Here is a 16710-nt window from a genome sequence, read left to right as displayed (position 1 = left end):
TGCCCCCGGTCTCCCCATACTCAATACAGAAAAATGACCCCCGTACTTCACCAAACATATGGCACGTGAGAAATCTATATATTAAGATAGACTTGAAAGGGAAATATGAACCTATCCTCTAACACTGATAGTCTGACATATGCCAAAAGGACAAAAACAATTGTCAGTTGAAACCACACTGAAAAACATACATGTGACAGACATATACATCATCCAGGGGGTTTCCAAACACTGCTACTTGACATTCAACATAATATAACCCACCACTGTAGGTGTGATTGCATTTCTATTTCAAAGTCCTTGTTTTTGACATTTTTATTTTGTATAATAAATGGCACATTCTTTTATTCTCCTATAAATCCTGCTGGTTTATTTCACATGTTTCAGCATGTTTCTCTCCTCTTCTAATCAACGAATGTTACTGCAGAATTATTCTACTTGAACGTCCCGTTCATTCATATACAGTATGTAAGTGGTCATGAGGAATCATCTCAAGTGTCTCCTAATGAAACAACTGCTTTGATATCTTAAGATGCCTTCACTATATCATTACAATCACTTCAGTATAGAACACACTAATGTGAAGCCGTCTTACAGGAAGGCTGTAAACTATAAATGCTGAAGAACAACTCATTACCTTCAGTGCTACAGTCAAGAGCGCCGGTAAATGTAGTGTGATAGCATGGAGACCGTGCCAAGTAGAACACTATCCACCTTAAATAGCAGTGTGTGTTTTACTAAGGGATTGCATTTAGCACCAAGTATGATTCTTCTGCTGCTTAATTAATCCCTTCAGGGACGGAATAAAACACCCAACAAGATAAGAGCAATTAAAACAGGATGTTTTTTCAGATCCTCCTCCGTTTTACACCATTAATTATACAAGGTTAGTTTTCCCTGTGTCTTCCACAGGGTGATGTGGAGCCACAGTGCCTGGGGAGGCGTACCCCCGTTCTCCACCGGAGAGGGCACAGGAACAATGTCAAACACACCATCATGGGAATACAGAATTATGCAAAGACATTTATCCTCGTCCTGCGTGCAGCAGTGCTGTATTTGTCTCGTGTAATAGCACAAGGGGAGTAATTTTCCACAAAATCTGGCTCAATTGAGACAATATACAATGGTTTAGTGGAGCAGGATGTGAAATAAGCCTCACACAATGGGTTTCTATCCACCATTGTGCGACTTATTGCAGCACACAAATCAATCCGTTTTATTATTTCTGACACATCATCATTTCCATGACCCTTTTTTTTTCACCTCTCAGCGCTCAGCAGTGTGTGAGGGGCAAAGGGGAGGGCAATGGTGTCAATGACCTTTTAACCCCCGGGTACGCCGAGGGCCTTCTAAAAGCCAGGCGGGAGTCACGTGACCAGCGCAGACACAAGCAGCCGGAGTGGAAAAGCTCAAGCTTAACGACTCAAGCCTAATTCCCTTCTCTCCAGACACCCATGTGGGTCTCTGAGAGCTCTGGTCTGGTCTCGGCAGTAAAACCGTCACAAGCCTGATGGTACCAGTTTGTTCAGACGGGAGTGTGGTTGCATGATCTCAACAGTGCACCAAAAAACAATCCACTTTTTAGTAGGACTGATGTGTAACTTCACATTACAGTTTTTTTTCTTTGGTTACACACCTTAAAGCAGCCGCATGTAGAATTGGAGCAAATATGATTTAAAAAAAGTGATTTTTATAAAACGGTCACTATATCCTGACAGTAGTGCATGAGACAGGTAATCTAAAAACAATCATGTGCCTTCGTGTCCTCCGGTGCTCCACATGGCATCTGCAAGATTTCACAGACCGGAGGAAAACAACCAATCAGAGCCGAGCTGGAGCCTGCCGACTCTGAACAGCTGTCAATCACTCGTGAACTCCGATCAAACAGTCAAACTAGGCAGCGCTGATCAAATATGAATCAATATTCTGTTACTGTAATGCCTATTTCTCACGTACTTACATAATAACCTTTCAACATATTGTAATTCAAGTGTTCTGAGAGAAAACTCGACTTCTCAGACCTCCTCATGGCTGTTTTCAGGCTTTAAAAAAATCTAGCCCGTGAAGGGAGACTTTGGCCAATCACAGGTCATTTCAGAGCGAGAGCGTTCCTATTGGCTGTTCATTCAACAGAGGCAGCTGTCAATCACTCGCAAACTCTGATCAAACTAGGCAGCGCTGATCAAATATGAATCAATATTCTGTTACTGTAATGCATATTTCTCACGGAAAATGTTTTCAGAAACATCTTGTAGTGTACTGTTTAGCTGTAAAAATGAGAAAGTTTGAGATCCGGCAGACATGTTGAGATCAGTTGAGGAAATACCAAGCACCGCCCACCAGCCGGAGCAAACCAAAATGTGTTTCTGAAGACATTTTAAGCGAGAAATAAGCCATGCAGTTGCTGAATCTGTCTTCATTTTAGATGGACAATGGTAAATTTAAAATTTCTTCAGGAGTTTCCAGAGGCGGCGAGTCGCAGCAGACGCCCCTGATTTGCACAAAGCAGCCTAGACCTAAACTTCATGCAAATGAGGAGCGGCCAAAGTGACGGTCCGTCTCTCGGAACATAATGCTACCAGAATGCATCGCGCTGCACTGGATCCTGTAGACACGTGCCATAACTCAAGCTAACCTTAATGACATCACTATAACATCATCAGGTTTAGCTCCTCAGACTTTATACAGCTGTTTTCACAGCACTAGTACTCCTCATAACAATTAAAGTATAAAATCATTGGGGTGCCCCTTTAACTGACTGACAGACCCACACTGACACAAGCACATATTACCACAAGGAGAGAAATAAAATGTTTATTTTACCATCTGTGTTTTTTCTTTGCACACTAATAATAAACATCAGCAGAGTCCTCTGGGTGGTAAACATCCCCAAAACACATCAAATACAACAAATAGTGTTTCCATTTGGTTCACCCAGTAACATTTTGGAATCAATGTAGTGATAAAAAAAAAAGATTCAAAATTAAATCTGATTCACAAAAATGGAACAAAAAAAAGCTAAAGTAACTTGTGTAACAGATGAATGAGTTCCTCCGGTCACCACGTGAACCCAAAAGTAGAAAGAAGCTTCGACCGGACGAGAGTCTGGAGGTTCATGCACCATCACTTAGTGTCGTTACAGTCAGGGGGTAGAGAGTGGCTCTTCAGAGCCTTTATATGCTTTTAAGCAGTTTTACAATATATCTAATTCATGATAGCGTGGTAGAAATGGAGCACAGCAGACACAGTTTACAGGAAGCACTGTGTCCTGGACTTGCGATTGAGCTCTTGTTTAACAATCCGTATTTTGATTTACAACGAAAGACATACATGGAATGGAGAAAGTACAAAAAAAAGATGACAGACCATACGTTTCAGAAAGGCATAGTATTAAAAATGAAAAAATCGGAATATATAAATTCTATGACGTGGGACAGCACATCTTCCGTATGAATACTGTACCTTCTAATTCGTACCAGCAAGACATTTTTCAGAAAAATGTTTTTTTGGTCCTGTGTGAATGTAATGTTTCATGGATGGTCCGCACATTCAAATCTAACCTGTGCTCCAGCGTTCAGGTGTGATGTGCTTCTCTTCCAGCCCATTTCCCTGCAAAGCGAGTTCTGTCATTCACAGTATGAGAGTATTAACTCATTATTAGTGTTGGTTGGATGCTGCTGGATACGTTCCTTCATTCTGGGGAGAAGGGACCTTCTGGTTTCCAGATGTTGTGTATTCATCTAAACACCAAAGCCTGAACCGTTTTGGTTCTGTTACTCTGGCTGGACATGTAACGCATTAGAACAACATATATAATGATGTTAAATAAAACATGAGAAAAATATATAGATTTTTATCTTTTTTTTTTTTTTTTAAAGGCTAGTGTTATGATTTCCTCTACAGAAGGGGTGTCGCGACAAAGCTGAATCCAACATGACTTTATGATGATTAAGTTGTCAGTTTTGTCCGAATGTGGCTTGAAGCTAAAAAGGCCTTGTCTAACATTTATAGTAGATTCATATATATACAAATAAAATATGCATTGAAAACACTCCACCAGCTGGAAGGAGAGGATGTTCAGTTCATGTGTCAGGGGCTGCGCCTCATCCCCCGCCCCCGTGTACAGCAACCTTGGAAGAACTTTGTAGCCTCGTTGGCTACCGATAAAGAGGCCCCGATGAGAAAATCGATATCAGTGCAGATTTACATGATATAAAAATAATTAAGAAAGAAGGTAGGCTTAAGGGCAAGTGGTTATAAATGGCAGAGTGTGAGACTGGTTTTGGCAAAAAAGCGTTCTACTGTGCATGTGCGGCCCTCGAACAGAAGGTTGATGTCGCCGGGTTGTCTCGTAACCATGCAGCTTGAAGACACTGAGACGCCACGTAACACGTGCATGAGTGTGTGTGTGTGGGTGGGTTGGTGTGAGTGCGGACGTCGCATCCCCTCACACACACTCCTCCGCCGACATCAGAAGTGGGTTGATGTACTCGAATCCTTCAAACTCAGACTGGTCGATCTTCTTGACCACATCGCTACGATAAAGAAAAGAAAAAATGATTTTATTTAAAAGTGAAAATGACGTGTTATGTTAATTAATTTAAATAAATAATATTATATAAATATATAAAAATTAAATAAATAGAGCTGTCAATGGACCCCTTTGAAAATGGACGTACCAGTTTTTCCTCACTAAAATGTTGCGCCAGTTTGGAGCGTTATTTAACCTCCCTCAAGACAAGCTAGTATAACATGGTTGGTACCAATGGATTCCTTAGGTTGTCTAGTTTTGTATGATCCTGCTACAACCTCCGAAAGATCGATTGCATTAAAGAAATTAGTGGCAGTAAAAAAGAGTTTGTGTTAATTGCGTTATTATCGCATTAACTTTGACAGCAGCCCTACATACAATAAGATGAAAAAGAGAGATAATATAATGGGGACTCACTCATCGTCAGGCGTGAGCTGGATAGGCTCGTTGGTGAACTGGGCGTCAAAGTTGTCCAATCCGAATTCCCCTGAGATGTTGGGCTTGAAAGGAGGGACCACCTGCTTCTGCTCCAGCTGGAATAACAACACAGGAATCAGGTGGGAACACAACAACCTCATCTGCCTTTACTGACATGAAAAACACACTAAATCAATACTTAAACTGAAGAGTAACATTGATGATTGTTCGATCGAATTCATCTGCAAGTGTTTTGATAATTGACTAATAATTTCAGTTATTTTATTTTCTGGTTCCAGTATCTCAAAAGTGGGGATTTGCTGCCTTTCCTTGTCATATATTAAAGTCTATGAAATATCTTTGGATTTTGGACTGTGCGATGTGTCTTGCGATGGTAATGTTTCACTTTTTCTTTGACATTTTTAGACAAAATGATTAATGAGTTGATTGAGAAAATAATAGTTTAATCGACAATGTAAATAATGGTTAGTTGCAGCCTGAGAGTCAAACTATAATCTCCAGGCCTATCATTTATGTAAAATGCTCTGAAAAAGGGCACTAGCATGAAGACACTACAGTTTTTCTTTGGTCCTACTGTTTCCATTAATAAATAGTACAGCAGAGTGTCCCACTTAAAACAGTGACTAAAACCTTGATGACGCACTCAGCGCCTCAGTTTACATTTATTACAGTGTGGAGGTAATCCACAGTGCTGCATGTGTCTGTAGGAACGCTCCCCCTGCAGGCCATGAGCTACACTGCAGGGCAGACTTTCAGGTTAGTGTGTTATGTGACTGGAGGAGGGAGGGAGGGAGGGAGTTGGGGGGTGATGTAAGCTGATCCCTCCAGACTGTCTGACCGACTGCTGGGTTCCTGCTCCAGACCAAACAGGGAGAAAGAGGTCATGGTGATCCCTGGCGAGCTGCCCTTCCTGTCTGTCTGTCTTTCTGTCTGTCTGTCTGTCATCCACCAGTAAAGGTCGTTTCAGTCTGTCTGAGAAGAGACTTAAATGTTCCTGATCATTTACAAGTGTACACGTGTTTCCTTTTATTTAAAAGACTTTTGGGAAAATATATCAAATAAAAGATGGAGGGTACAACACCATGTAACTTTTTAAATGCAAATTAAGTCAAATCTATTCCTCTCAGTTTGAATTACACAATAATAATCATGATTATAAATTTGTTACAAAATGTTGATCCCTGCACACACACTTCTAATTCCTAAAAACTAAAATAACAGACAGCAAGTTAGTTTTACTTTTATTTATGTATATGTTTTTAAATGAACTGGCTTTCTAGCTTATCAGAGCAATGTGCAGCACAATATTACATTCAACTGGTGTCAGTCTTGGGCCAAAGATGTAAGATGTAAGATGTAATCTATCATTTTTAGCAGCCTTTACCTGTGTGCTATTGGCAAAAGATTTTCTGTATTAAATCTTTCGTTCATATACTTTGTGTTGAAACGATTAGTCGACAAGTCAATCGACAGAAAATCAATGGCCAACTATTTTGATAATCAATTAATTGTTGTCATTTTTCAAGCATAAATATCAAACATTTGCTGGTTCCAGCAACTCAAATGCGGAAATGGATTTGTTTTACAACATTGAAAATTGAATATTTGTGTGTTTTGGGCTGTAGTCTGATAGAAAATGCAACTTGCGTTGTGAATTTTTTGACTGTTTTTATGACATTTAATAGTCTAGTCAAACCAATAATCAACAGCTTAATTAATAAGGAAAATAATTGTTAGTTGCATCCCTACATAACATTATATCTAGATCAGCCTGTCAGTGTTTTGAATGTGTTGACAGCACGAGACATTTGTTTAAATAATAAACTCTTAGTCGACTAACACTGATACGATTTTGTGGACTAATTGATTAGTTAATTTAATCCACAGATCTGTAAAACTGAGTTTCTCCACAGAATCACACAAAAGCACCACTTTAAATCTTGTTTTTACCAGAGTTGTGCTCATTAGTTTCTTGGAAATAAGTCATTCAGCATGATTGCAGAAAAAATGACTAACCGACTAAAGAAATCTTAGTCGACTAAGACCAAAACGACTGATTAGTCGACTAATCGACTAAGAGGGGGCAGCCCTAACAGACACCAGCAGCAATTTTCAATACCAACGATGAAGACTACAACTACACAGTTTTAGAGAACATCATCTCAGTTTACTTCAGTATTTCACAAAGAAGTTAAAATAAATCTAGGGCTGTCAATCGATTAAAATATTTAATCATGATCAATCGCACATTTTTTATCTGTTCAAAATGTACCTTAAAGGGAGATTTGTCAAGTATTTAATACTCTTATAAACATGGGATTGGGCAATTATGCTTGCTTTATGCAAATGTTTGTTTATATTTATTATTAGAAATCAATTAACAACACAAAACAATGACAAATATTGTCCAGAAACCCTCAGAGGTACCCTTTGAAAATGGCCATGCCAAGTTTGGAGCGTTATTTAACCTGCTTCGCGACAAGGCAAGCTAGTATGACAGCTTTAAAACTGAGCCCACTATAACCTCTGAAAGATTGAATAGCAGCTGGGCTAAATTGCAAGTTGCATTAAAGAAATTGGTGGCGTTAAAACAAATTTGCGTTAACGTGTTATTATCGCTTTAACTCCAGAAACCCTCACAGGTACTGCATTTAGCATAAAAAATATGCTCAAATCATAACATGACAAACTGCAGCCCAACAGGCAACAACAGCTGTCAGTGTGTCAGTGTGCTGACTTGACTATGACTTGCCCCAAACTGCATGTGATTATCATAAAGTGGGCATGTCTGTAAAGGGGAGACTCATGGGTACCCATAGAACCCATTTTCATTCACATATCTTGAGGTCAGAGGTCAAGGGACCCCTTTTAAAATTACCATGACAGTTTTTCCTCGCCAAAATTTAGCGCAAGTTTGGAGCGTTATTTGCCTCCTTTGCGACAAGCTAGTATGACATGGCTGGTACCAATGGATTCCTTAGGTTTTCTAGTTTCATATGACGCCAGTATCTTCTTCTCTAGCTTTAAAACTGAGCCCGCTACAACCTAAAAATCGTAAGTTGCGTTAATGTGTTTAAGAAACTAGTGGTGTTAAAACTCATTTGCGTTATCACGTTAACTTAATAACTATATAAGACAATTCCTTAACAAAAAAGCTGAAATTAGATGTTTTAATAGCTTCCTTATGACAATGAATAGTTGTTTCTGATAGATTAATTATTTCTTTGTCAGACAAATGAAAAGGAAATGTACATCTGTAACTCAACACTGTCAGCCAGTGATCCATCTCCACTCATTTCCTTCTCATCTTGGTCGTTCGCCAGCCTATCCACTGTTGTTAGTCTTCTAACTGTCTATCTGCCTGCTTTCCACAAGGACATGAGTCTCATGCTATCGCTAATAACCCTCAGCTCTGACAGAGCTTCTACGCCTGCAGGGCAGAAGAGAGAGAGAGAGAGAGAGAGATAGAGAGAGGAAGAGAGAGGGTGACCCCATGCACTTAGATTTGACCTTCTGCTGTCTAGTAGCAGCTTTCTGTTTTTCCTTCTCTCTGCAATCGATATATGGATTGATCTTGACCTATTTGGCAACTGGCATGCAGCGGTACCGATTTCCTTCATTTTAAATTATGATTGAAATGGTGTAGAATGAGGCAACAGAAGAAAAGTAGAGGAGAGAGAGAGACACAAAGAGAGAATAAAAGTGAGTGACTCACAAGGTCCCAGTCGACGTTTCGGAAGAACGGATGCCCCATGATGTCGGCAAAGCCTGTCTGAGGGTGGCAGCCTAGACGCTCCTTGGGATCCTGTGGGAGTGAGGGTGAAAGGAGGGTGAGAGACAGTATGAGATGATGGTGGAGCAAGAAAGGTGGAGAGGGTGAGAAAGGATTGCGGTGAGGGGATTATGGATGAGATACAAGAGCCACATTGAGACACAGAAAAGAAGAAGAAGAATGCAAGACAGTGAAAGATGGCAGTTGACTCCCACTAACGCCATAATAATGTCATCCTCCAGGGCCAGCAAGAGTCAACACTGTTTTAAGATTGATCCAGGCCCGTTTGACCCCTTCTTACCTTGTTGAGGAATCCCTTGAGGACGCTGGCGGCTTTGACTGACAACGAGCGGGGGATTCTGATCTGTTTTTCCAATATTACTGCAGGAGGTGAGAGAAAAAGAGGGGAGGGACGGGGGTTGAGACAGACAGTCTCTTGAGGCTAAAATGACAGAAGATGGCACTGACACCGCTGCAGTTATGAGTTCAATCCTGTCGGGTATACTCATGTTGAACATATATACAGACGCCTTTCATTGAAGTGTCAATGGCTTTTGATAAAACTGTCTTGAAATATGACTTCAGTAACATTTTAATTCCCATCAATCCAGCACTTTTCTGGCAGTTATAAGAAAACACTGACACATTTTGAGGCAGTATTTTCAATGAAATGACGGCATGCATTCACACATTTCCCCCATAACAGATGGCATGTGCCTGGTACTGGGAGAAGTGGCCGTTGGAAAGGTGTCAATATAAAGGTGTTACATGTTTCCACTGAGCTGTTTTTTCCTCCGGTTAGCAGTGTGCGTGTGTGTGTGTGTGTGTGTGTGTGTGTTACCTTGGAAGAGGTAGTCTTCTGTGTTCTGGTCCGGGTTGTCAGAGCTCCCGACGATGTCGAAGGGCGACCGGCCCGCCATCATCTCGAACATCAGCACGCCCAGCGCCCACCAGTCCACACTGAACCCTGAAGACACACACACAGACACACACACACACACACACACACACACACACACACACACACACACACACACACACACACACACACTGGATGTTATAAATCATATTTATGACAAGAAGGGAACATAGTTTGTATTTTGATTCTATTTTATCATTATTTTTTATGTTTTATTTTCTATATTATTATTTTTTATGTTTTATTTTTTATAAAATCATTTTGTATATGTTTAATTTTTCATATTATTGTTTTGTATGTTTTCATTTTTATATTATTATTTTGTACATGTCTTATTTGTTATAGTATTCTTGTGTATACGTTTTATTTTTTGTTTAATTTTGTATATTATTATTTTGTATATGTTTTATTTTATATGTATATATTTATTTATTTAATATTTGTATATTATATTGTCGTTGTTGTTGTTGTTATTATGCATATAGGAATCATTTGATTTGTTGACCAAAATGTGACTTATATTGTTAATGTAATATGATGTTAAAATAAAAATAAAATGAATTATATTATTATTATTATTATTCATAAAAATTCAATAAAATACTAATTACAAAAAAAGAAAAGGGATCATAGATAGAGCAGATGTTTTAACCCCAAAAAGAAATGTCAGTCGTGTGTCCAAAACTGCCATTTAATCTCATTAATAGAGCAAAAAAAACAGGTATAAAAGTATCTTTATAGCAATGATTGTGCATGTTAAAGTACCATTACCATTAACTCATATATTTTAAATTATCTGCACAAAGCACACCAGTATTTTAGGGTTACTATAGCAACCACTCCCACTATGAAAGCAAGTGTTTTTGCATGCTTTCACCCCTTGACAACAAATCTCATATTTTACTGTTAGACGTTTTTCACAGCAAACCATTTAGGGCTCAACTACAGTATATTAAAATACACACAGTAATAAATCAAAGCTGTTATATTACTTCACAAGATATAAGCAGCATTTAGATAGAAAGATAGAAATATTGCTTGTTTTAATCCACATCATCTATTTTTAAGATCAAAATATTCAGAACAGCACATAAGGATGGGGTTCAATAGCATTTTATCCAATTCAAATCCAGTATCGACTCCACTTATCGAATCTTATAAGTTTAACTTAAAAACCAGGGATAGCTCAGATTGTTTAAAGTGGGGTTGTATGAGGTACTTATCCAGGGTCTTTAACGTGGCTAAAATACGTTTTGCTGCTGCCCCCGTCCACAGCAGCACGTTGCTTTGCTCCCGTGTTGGTACTCCTGTCTGTTTTTCGAAACTGGGAGCAAGGCGACCGTCACCTACTGTAGGTAATACACTGACTATGGATAAGTACCTCATACAACCCCACTTCATAACACCCAAACTATCCCTTTAAGGCTAAAATAACTACAACTCAAATTGGTCTAATGACCTTTTGTCAGCTGAGATAGAAACAGTATAATTTTTAGTGGCAGCTTAATTAATCTTTACAACCTGAAAAGAAGATGAGCATCACAATATATGAAATGTAAAAAAAAGAGTGAGGAGAGATAAAAGGTTTGATAATAGATTTGTTAGCCCGGCGCTTAATGAAAAAACAGACCTAGCGCTAAAACTAATAGCTATCGGAACCCACTACCAATAGCACATGTAGAAAACTCCTCACCTTTTAAAGAAAATCAACAAGCCTCTTGGTTTGCCTCTTTTATTTTGTTGGTGCACACTTAATAAACCAGTCTCAAAGTAATTATAATTGGTCGCTGGCTGTGCAGACAGGGCACATGCAGAACCAGTAGCACATGTGTAATTAAATAAGGCTTAATTACGTTATTTATCAGATAAACTAAACCATTTGTCTGCATATAAAAGCAAACTTGGCAAGTTTCCATTTTCTATTAAGAAGTGAAATGGATTATATAGAGTACCGTGGTGGGTCTAATTATTACTGTGCGTCCAACAGGGATATAGAACATGCATATTATGCATATTTTGATGCTGGAACAATTTATTGTTCAGCCTGAATGTTATAGTTTTTTAACAGCAGACATCCTGACTTGTTATTGCAGGACAAGCACAGGTGTCACTAATAACATTAATAATGGCTTTGTTCTATTCAACATGATCCTTTAACAGTGGATCTTATTGCTATGATACCTCTTTTGGTAACCAGGGAGATATTTTTCTATTTCTGTTGTGTTGTATTTATAGATATTTCTACACGCAGCACTCAGTTGTTCATGTAGACTACACCTATCCTTTGTTCATACACATGAACACTTTTCTGATTCATGCATGTTAGTCATCTGTACCCACATTGTTTTTTTACCAATACTCTAAATAATGAGTTCAGATAGAGCAGCATTCGTTCAGAAGACATCGCAATTGCTTCCATGATTATTTTGTTGCCTTTTCGAATGTATTTGCAATTTTTAAGCTTATATTTTATTGCTTTTTGTGCTTATTTGCTTATTTCAAGCTCTTATTTTTCATTTTTTCTGCTGCAGAGTTGTTGTAAGTTCTTAGTTTTCACATTTTTTTTTTTTTTTATTAGGGCTTTCAAAGTTAAAGCGATAATAACATGTCAATGCAAATTTGTTTTAACGTCATTTATTTCTTTAACGCAAATTGCAATTTAGCCCGGCCGCTATTCAATCTTTTGGCGGTTGTAGCGGGCTCAGTTTTAAAGCTGTCATACTTGTCGCGAAGCAGGTTAAATAACACTGGTAATTGATTTCCAATAATAAATATATACGTACATACGCATTAAATATTTGACTTTCTGGTACATTTTGAACAGAAAAAAATGTGCGATTCATTTGTGATTAATCGTAATTAAATATTTGAATTGATTGACAGCCCTAGTTTTTATAGCATGTATACTCATTTGAAGAAGACTTGTCAAGTAGTCTGCAGTACTGTAGCATCTATAATCACGACTGAGAGCAACATCCCAGATATTACTGCATACTGCCTCCTATATTGTATCACAGCAAAGAAAAGGATATCATTTCTAGTAAGTGCTTGTGTGTTCTCACCATAATCCTCTCCTCGGAGTATTTCGGGGGCGATGTAATTGGGGGTACCACAGAAAGTGCTCGTTGTATCGCCTGGTCTCAAGCCCTCCTGCAAAAACAAAAAGATAATCAGCGGCAGGATCATCTCAGAGGGCTGTAAACCGACACTTGTGCAGCTTTGCAGTTGCTTTTATCCAAAGTGCATTGGGGCATTATTAAAGCCTCGATTTTTCATACAACTGCAATCCACACCTTGCACATGCCGTAGTCTGTAAGTTTGATGTGTCCCTCGGAGTCCAGCAGCACGTTGTCCAGCTTCAGATCTCTGTAGATGATTCCCCGCTCGTGGAGGTAGTTGAGCGCCAGACTGATCTCTGCTGAGTAGAATCTGAAAGAGATTCAGGTGTATTCAAAATCACATGTGACTATAAAAAAAAGACACAAAATGACATAAATCTTGTTCCTTTTAATGAGATGGGAGACCAAAAGTGTGACTGTACCTGGCGTGTTCTTCTGGGAGTTTCCTTTGTCTCTGCATGTGGAACATGAGATCTCCACCATTCACATATTCAATAACAAAGAAGAGTCTGTGAAAAGAAGCAAATGTTATCCATTAGCTTCTTACTATCAGTAATGAACACACTTTTTAAATCACTTTTTTAATTTCAAACTTTGAAGAGATTTACAAAACATACATTTTCATAAGACTTTTAATACAAAACAATCGTCTTAATGTAAGTAATCAACTGGGGAAGTTTCATGGGGATATCTACTAGATAAAATGTTTACCCTATTCACCTGGGGTGTGTCCCCTTAAAAGACATCAAAATCTGATTATTGCAGGCTGCAGAAGAAACCGTGTGATTCAAACAGGAGAGATGTTCTCACCTGCTTTCTGTCTGGAAACAGGAGTGGAGGCCGACCAGGAAGGGATGATTGGACGCCTGCTCAAAAACGTGCTTTTCTGTTTGGACCCAGTCGATGTCCTGGAAGAGAAACACACAAAGACACACCCCCCGGGTGTAAATCAGAGAGGATTCTGACACGGTACCCTTGAACTTATAAAAGCTGAATAAGCACTGTGCTTAATCGACCATCCCGCACAGATGGAGACCAGGGTGGGCAGCAGCGGCAGGATAAAGGGCTGAGCCAGTAGAAGCAGGTTTCTATCGATGGCTGGATGATAATATGTCTGGACACGGATGAGGCTCGCGCTGACAGGGCAGGGACAGCAGAACACTTCACCATTGATCGAAAGGCACTTGTCAGTTTGTCAATCACGCTAAGTGCGTCTAATCAAGGCTAACTACTCCCATTGCCTCTGGTTGTGCTGCTACATGTGTACGTCCAGATCAATTTCTGATGACATGATGGTTTATCTACACCTTCTTAGAAAGACTGATGGCTTGGAAGAGGTCTGTCAACGAAACTCAAAGTGTTTCAGACAGGATACACAAGGCGGCTGTTCAATCACGAGACGAATCCTCGTTGTGCTAAGAATAACAGCTCCCATTGATTGAACTAATTGATTTAATTATACACTGCAGTGACAGAAGACTGATGACTTCAGTATTAACTAACCTTGGCACATCTCATAGATGGAGGTCTTGTGTTATTGTCACACTGGACAGACTTTAAGGGACAGTTACGCTTTTGAGATATTGTACATTCTTCCTTCCTGAGTGGATATTCACCTTTAAACCTTTAAAAAGACGTTGGCTGTTCTAACTGAATTACAAGTTATAATGTATTAGGGCTGCAACTAACGATTATTTTCATTGTCGATTAATCTTTTGATTATTTTCTCGATTAATCGATTAGTTGTTTGGTCTAGAAAATGTCAGAAAATGGTGAAAAATGTCAATCAGTGTTTCCCAAAGCCCAAGATGACGTCATCAAATGTTTTGTTTTGTCCACAACTCAAAGGTATGCAGTTTACTGTCATAGAGGAGTAAAGAAACCAGAAAATATTCACATTTAAGAAGCTGAATCAGCGAATTTTGACTTTTTCCTTTTAATAGTTGACAACTAATCGATAAATCGTTTCTGCATTAAGTCACTTTTTTCACTATTAACAAATAAGTAAGATTATATAAAATGCCTAAAAATGAAGTGATTAGTTGATTAATTGATATGTTGATTGACATCATCAAATATTTTCATAATTGATTAATTGTGTAAAAGTTATTTTTACACCAATGATTCTCTGATTCCAGCCTCTCTAATATGAGGATTTGCTGCTTTTCTCTGTTTTATATCATTGTAAATTGAATATATTAGAATTTTGGACTGTTGGTCGGACAAAACAAGACATTTGAAGACGACCGTTTCACTATTTTCTAACATTTTGTAGTAAAAAAGAAAAAAACAACTGATAAATAATGGATTGATTAATGTAAGCTGAAAATAATTGTTAGTTGCATCTCTAGAAACGCCCTTGTGTCCCCTTTTCATTTGTCTAAACTGGCAGCAGTGGAAACAGCAGTTCAATTGATAAATTTGTTTGTTATTGTGAGAGATGTGTTTAAACCTCAGCACTGGAGAAGACCGCTGGGCTGATGTTTTTTCTTGATTTTGAGCCAATTCATGCTAAATTCACTCTTTAACACACCTCAATACTGCATGTAAAGATACAAAAAATGCAAATGTCTCATTCACAGTAAGTGGTAAAAAAAAAAGGTCTGATTGGGTTTGGTAGTGTTCTAATCAATCTGAATCATTTTGAATTTAAAAACAGTGCTGTTTTCAGTTCACTCTTTCACCACATATTTAGTCGCTGCTCTGCGACATCCATTAACACCGTCATGATTTTTCTTTTCGCTGCGAGGGAAAACATTAAGCATGGGACATGCGAGTGCCCTCCTGCAAATATTGCATTTCACTGTTGTTTCGTCGACTTTGGTGAAGTGTGTTCACACTTTTGAGCGGTTAAGTCATAAAACATAAATGGTTTAAGTTATGGTTTAAGGTTTTCCGCCATGTTCAGTAAGTCAGTCTTGTTAACAACCGTGTGACTGAGTTAGCACATGTTCGTATACCTCACCAGTTTTTTTTTCCTTGTAGACGCCTGTAGTGTGAGAAAGGGGCAAAAGAGAATATCTAAGAGAGATTGCGAACGAGAGATTCGATAAGGGATTCGTTTGGCCGCGGAACTGGAACCAAAATGAAACAGGCTATCAACCCATCCCTAATTATAACTCAATAAAAGTAACTATATCACCTAAATCAAAACCCACCAACTCTCTGTTTCATAACTGTTGTGATGGTGTGTCATACATCAGCGTAGTCTACCTCATCGTCATTGACCAGCTCCTTCTTCACCACCTTCATGGCGTAGATGCGCTCCGTCTTCTTCAGCTGCACCAGCAGCACCTTGGCGTAGCTGCCTCGGCCAATCACCCTCAGCAGGTCGAAGTCTGCCAGGCCCAGGCTAGAAGGCGATTTCCCCGTGTCTCTACTGTTCCGCGCCTGAGTGGGGGAGGGCAGTTAACAGAGTGAGAGGGCAGGTGTGGAAAAACCATCATACATTACATTAGATACATAGAATGCTGCAGAAATGAGTCCCAAAACCCAGAATTGAGTTTGCATTGTAGCACTTCCCGTTCCCTCGCCTGGAAGTCAATGGGTTTTTAGTTAGATGCCTGAAATAAGATCTGCGGTTAACACAAGCTGAAGAGATTTTAATGTTTTGTTCTACGACATAAAATACATCAATAAATACCCCATTCGGGAATTTTGAAGCCTTTATGTGTCTTTAACAAGTGGCTAAATGATCATCACGCCGACTCATTCGCCTTTACAGCCTCGTTGTGTATACTCACGTTCACGCGACCGTGGTGTAGTTCGTTTATAACCTAACGTTAGCTTTGTACTTCTGGTGATTGCATTCACACTTTAAAAACCATAAAAGTGTTAATTTGTGAAGATTATCTTGTTAACCTACATATGACAAATAATACTGAACAAACGGTAATCAACATAATGTGATAAACACAAAGTCAACTCCGCG

At 38.9% G+C, this 16710-nt stretch overlaps 1 protein-coding gene across 1 annotated transcript in view; it reads right to left on the bottom strand.

The window, feature by feature from the left end:
• Positions 1-2786: 2786 nt before the first annotated feature.
• prkci (protein kinase C, iota) overlaps positions 2787-16710 on the bottom strand; it is a 37650-nt gene continuing 23726 nt past the window's right edge. The window contains exons 9-18 of the mRNA XM_037787681.1: positions 15993-16169; positions 13590-13687; positions 13202-13288; positions 12954-13089; positions 12723-12810; positions 9583-9708; positions 9043-9122; positions 8685-8774; positions 4949-5064; positions 2787-4535 (exon numbers count right to left, since the gene is read on the bottom strand). Of these exons, the coding sequence (XP_037643609.1) occupies positions 4448-4535; positions 4949-5064; positions 8685-8774; positions 9043-9122; positions 9583-9708; positions 12723-12810; positions 12954-13089; positions 13202-13288; positions 13590-13687; positions 15993-16169 (1086 nt within the window). The 3' untranslated portion in view covers positions 2787-4447. The remainder of the gene's footprint in view (positions 4536-4948; positions 5065-8684; positions 8775-9042; positions 9123-9582; positions 9709-12722; positions 12811-12953; positions 13090-13201; positions 13289-13589; positions 13688-15992; positions 16170-16710) is intronic.

The sequence above is a fragment of the Sebastes umbrosus genome, chromosome 12 (assembly GCF_015220745.1).
Source record: "Sebastes umbrosus isolate fSebUmb1 chromosome 12, fSebUmb1.pri, whole genome shotgun sequence".
Lineage (NCBI taxonomy): Eukaryota > Metazoa > Chordata > Actinopteri > Perciformes > Sebastidae > Sebastes > Sebastes umbrosus.
This window is presented reverse-complemented; position numbering and strand designations above follow the sequence as displayed.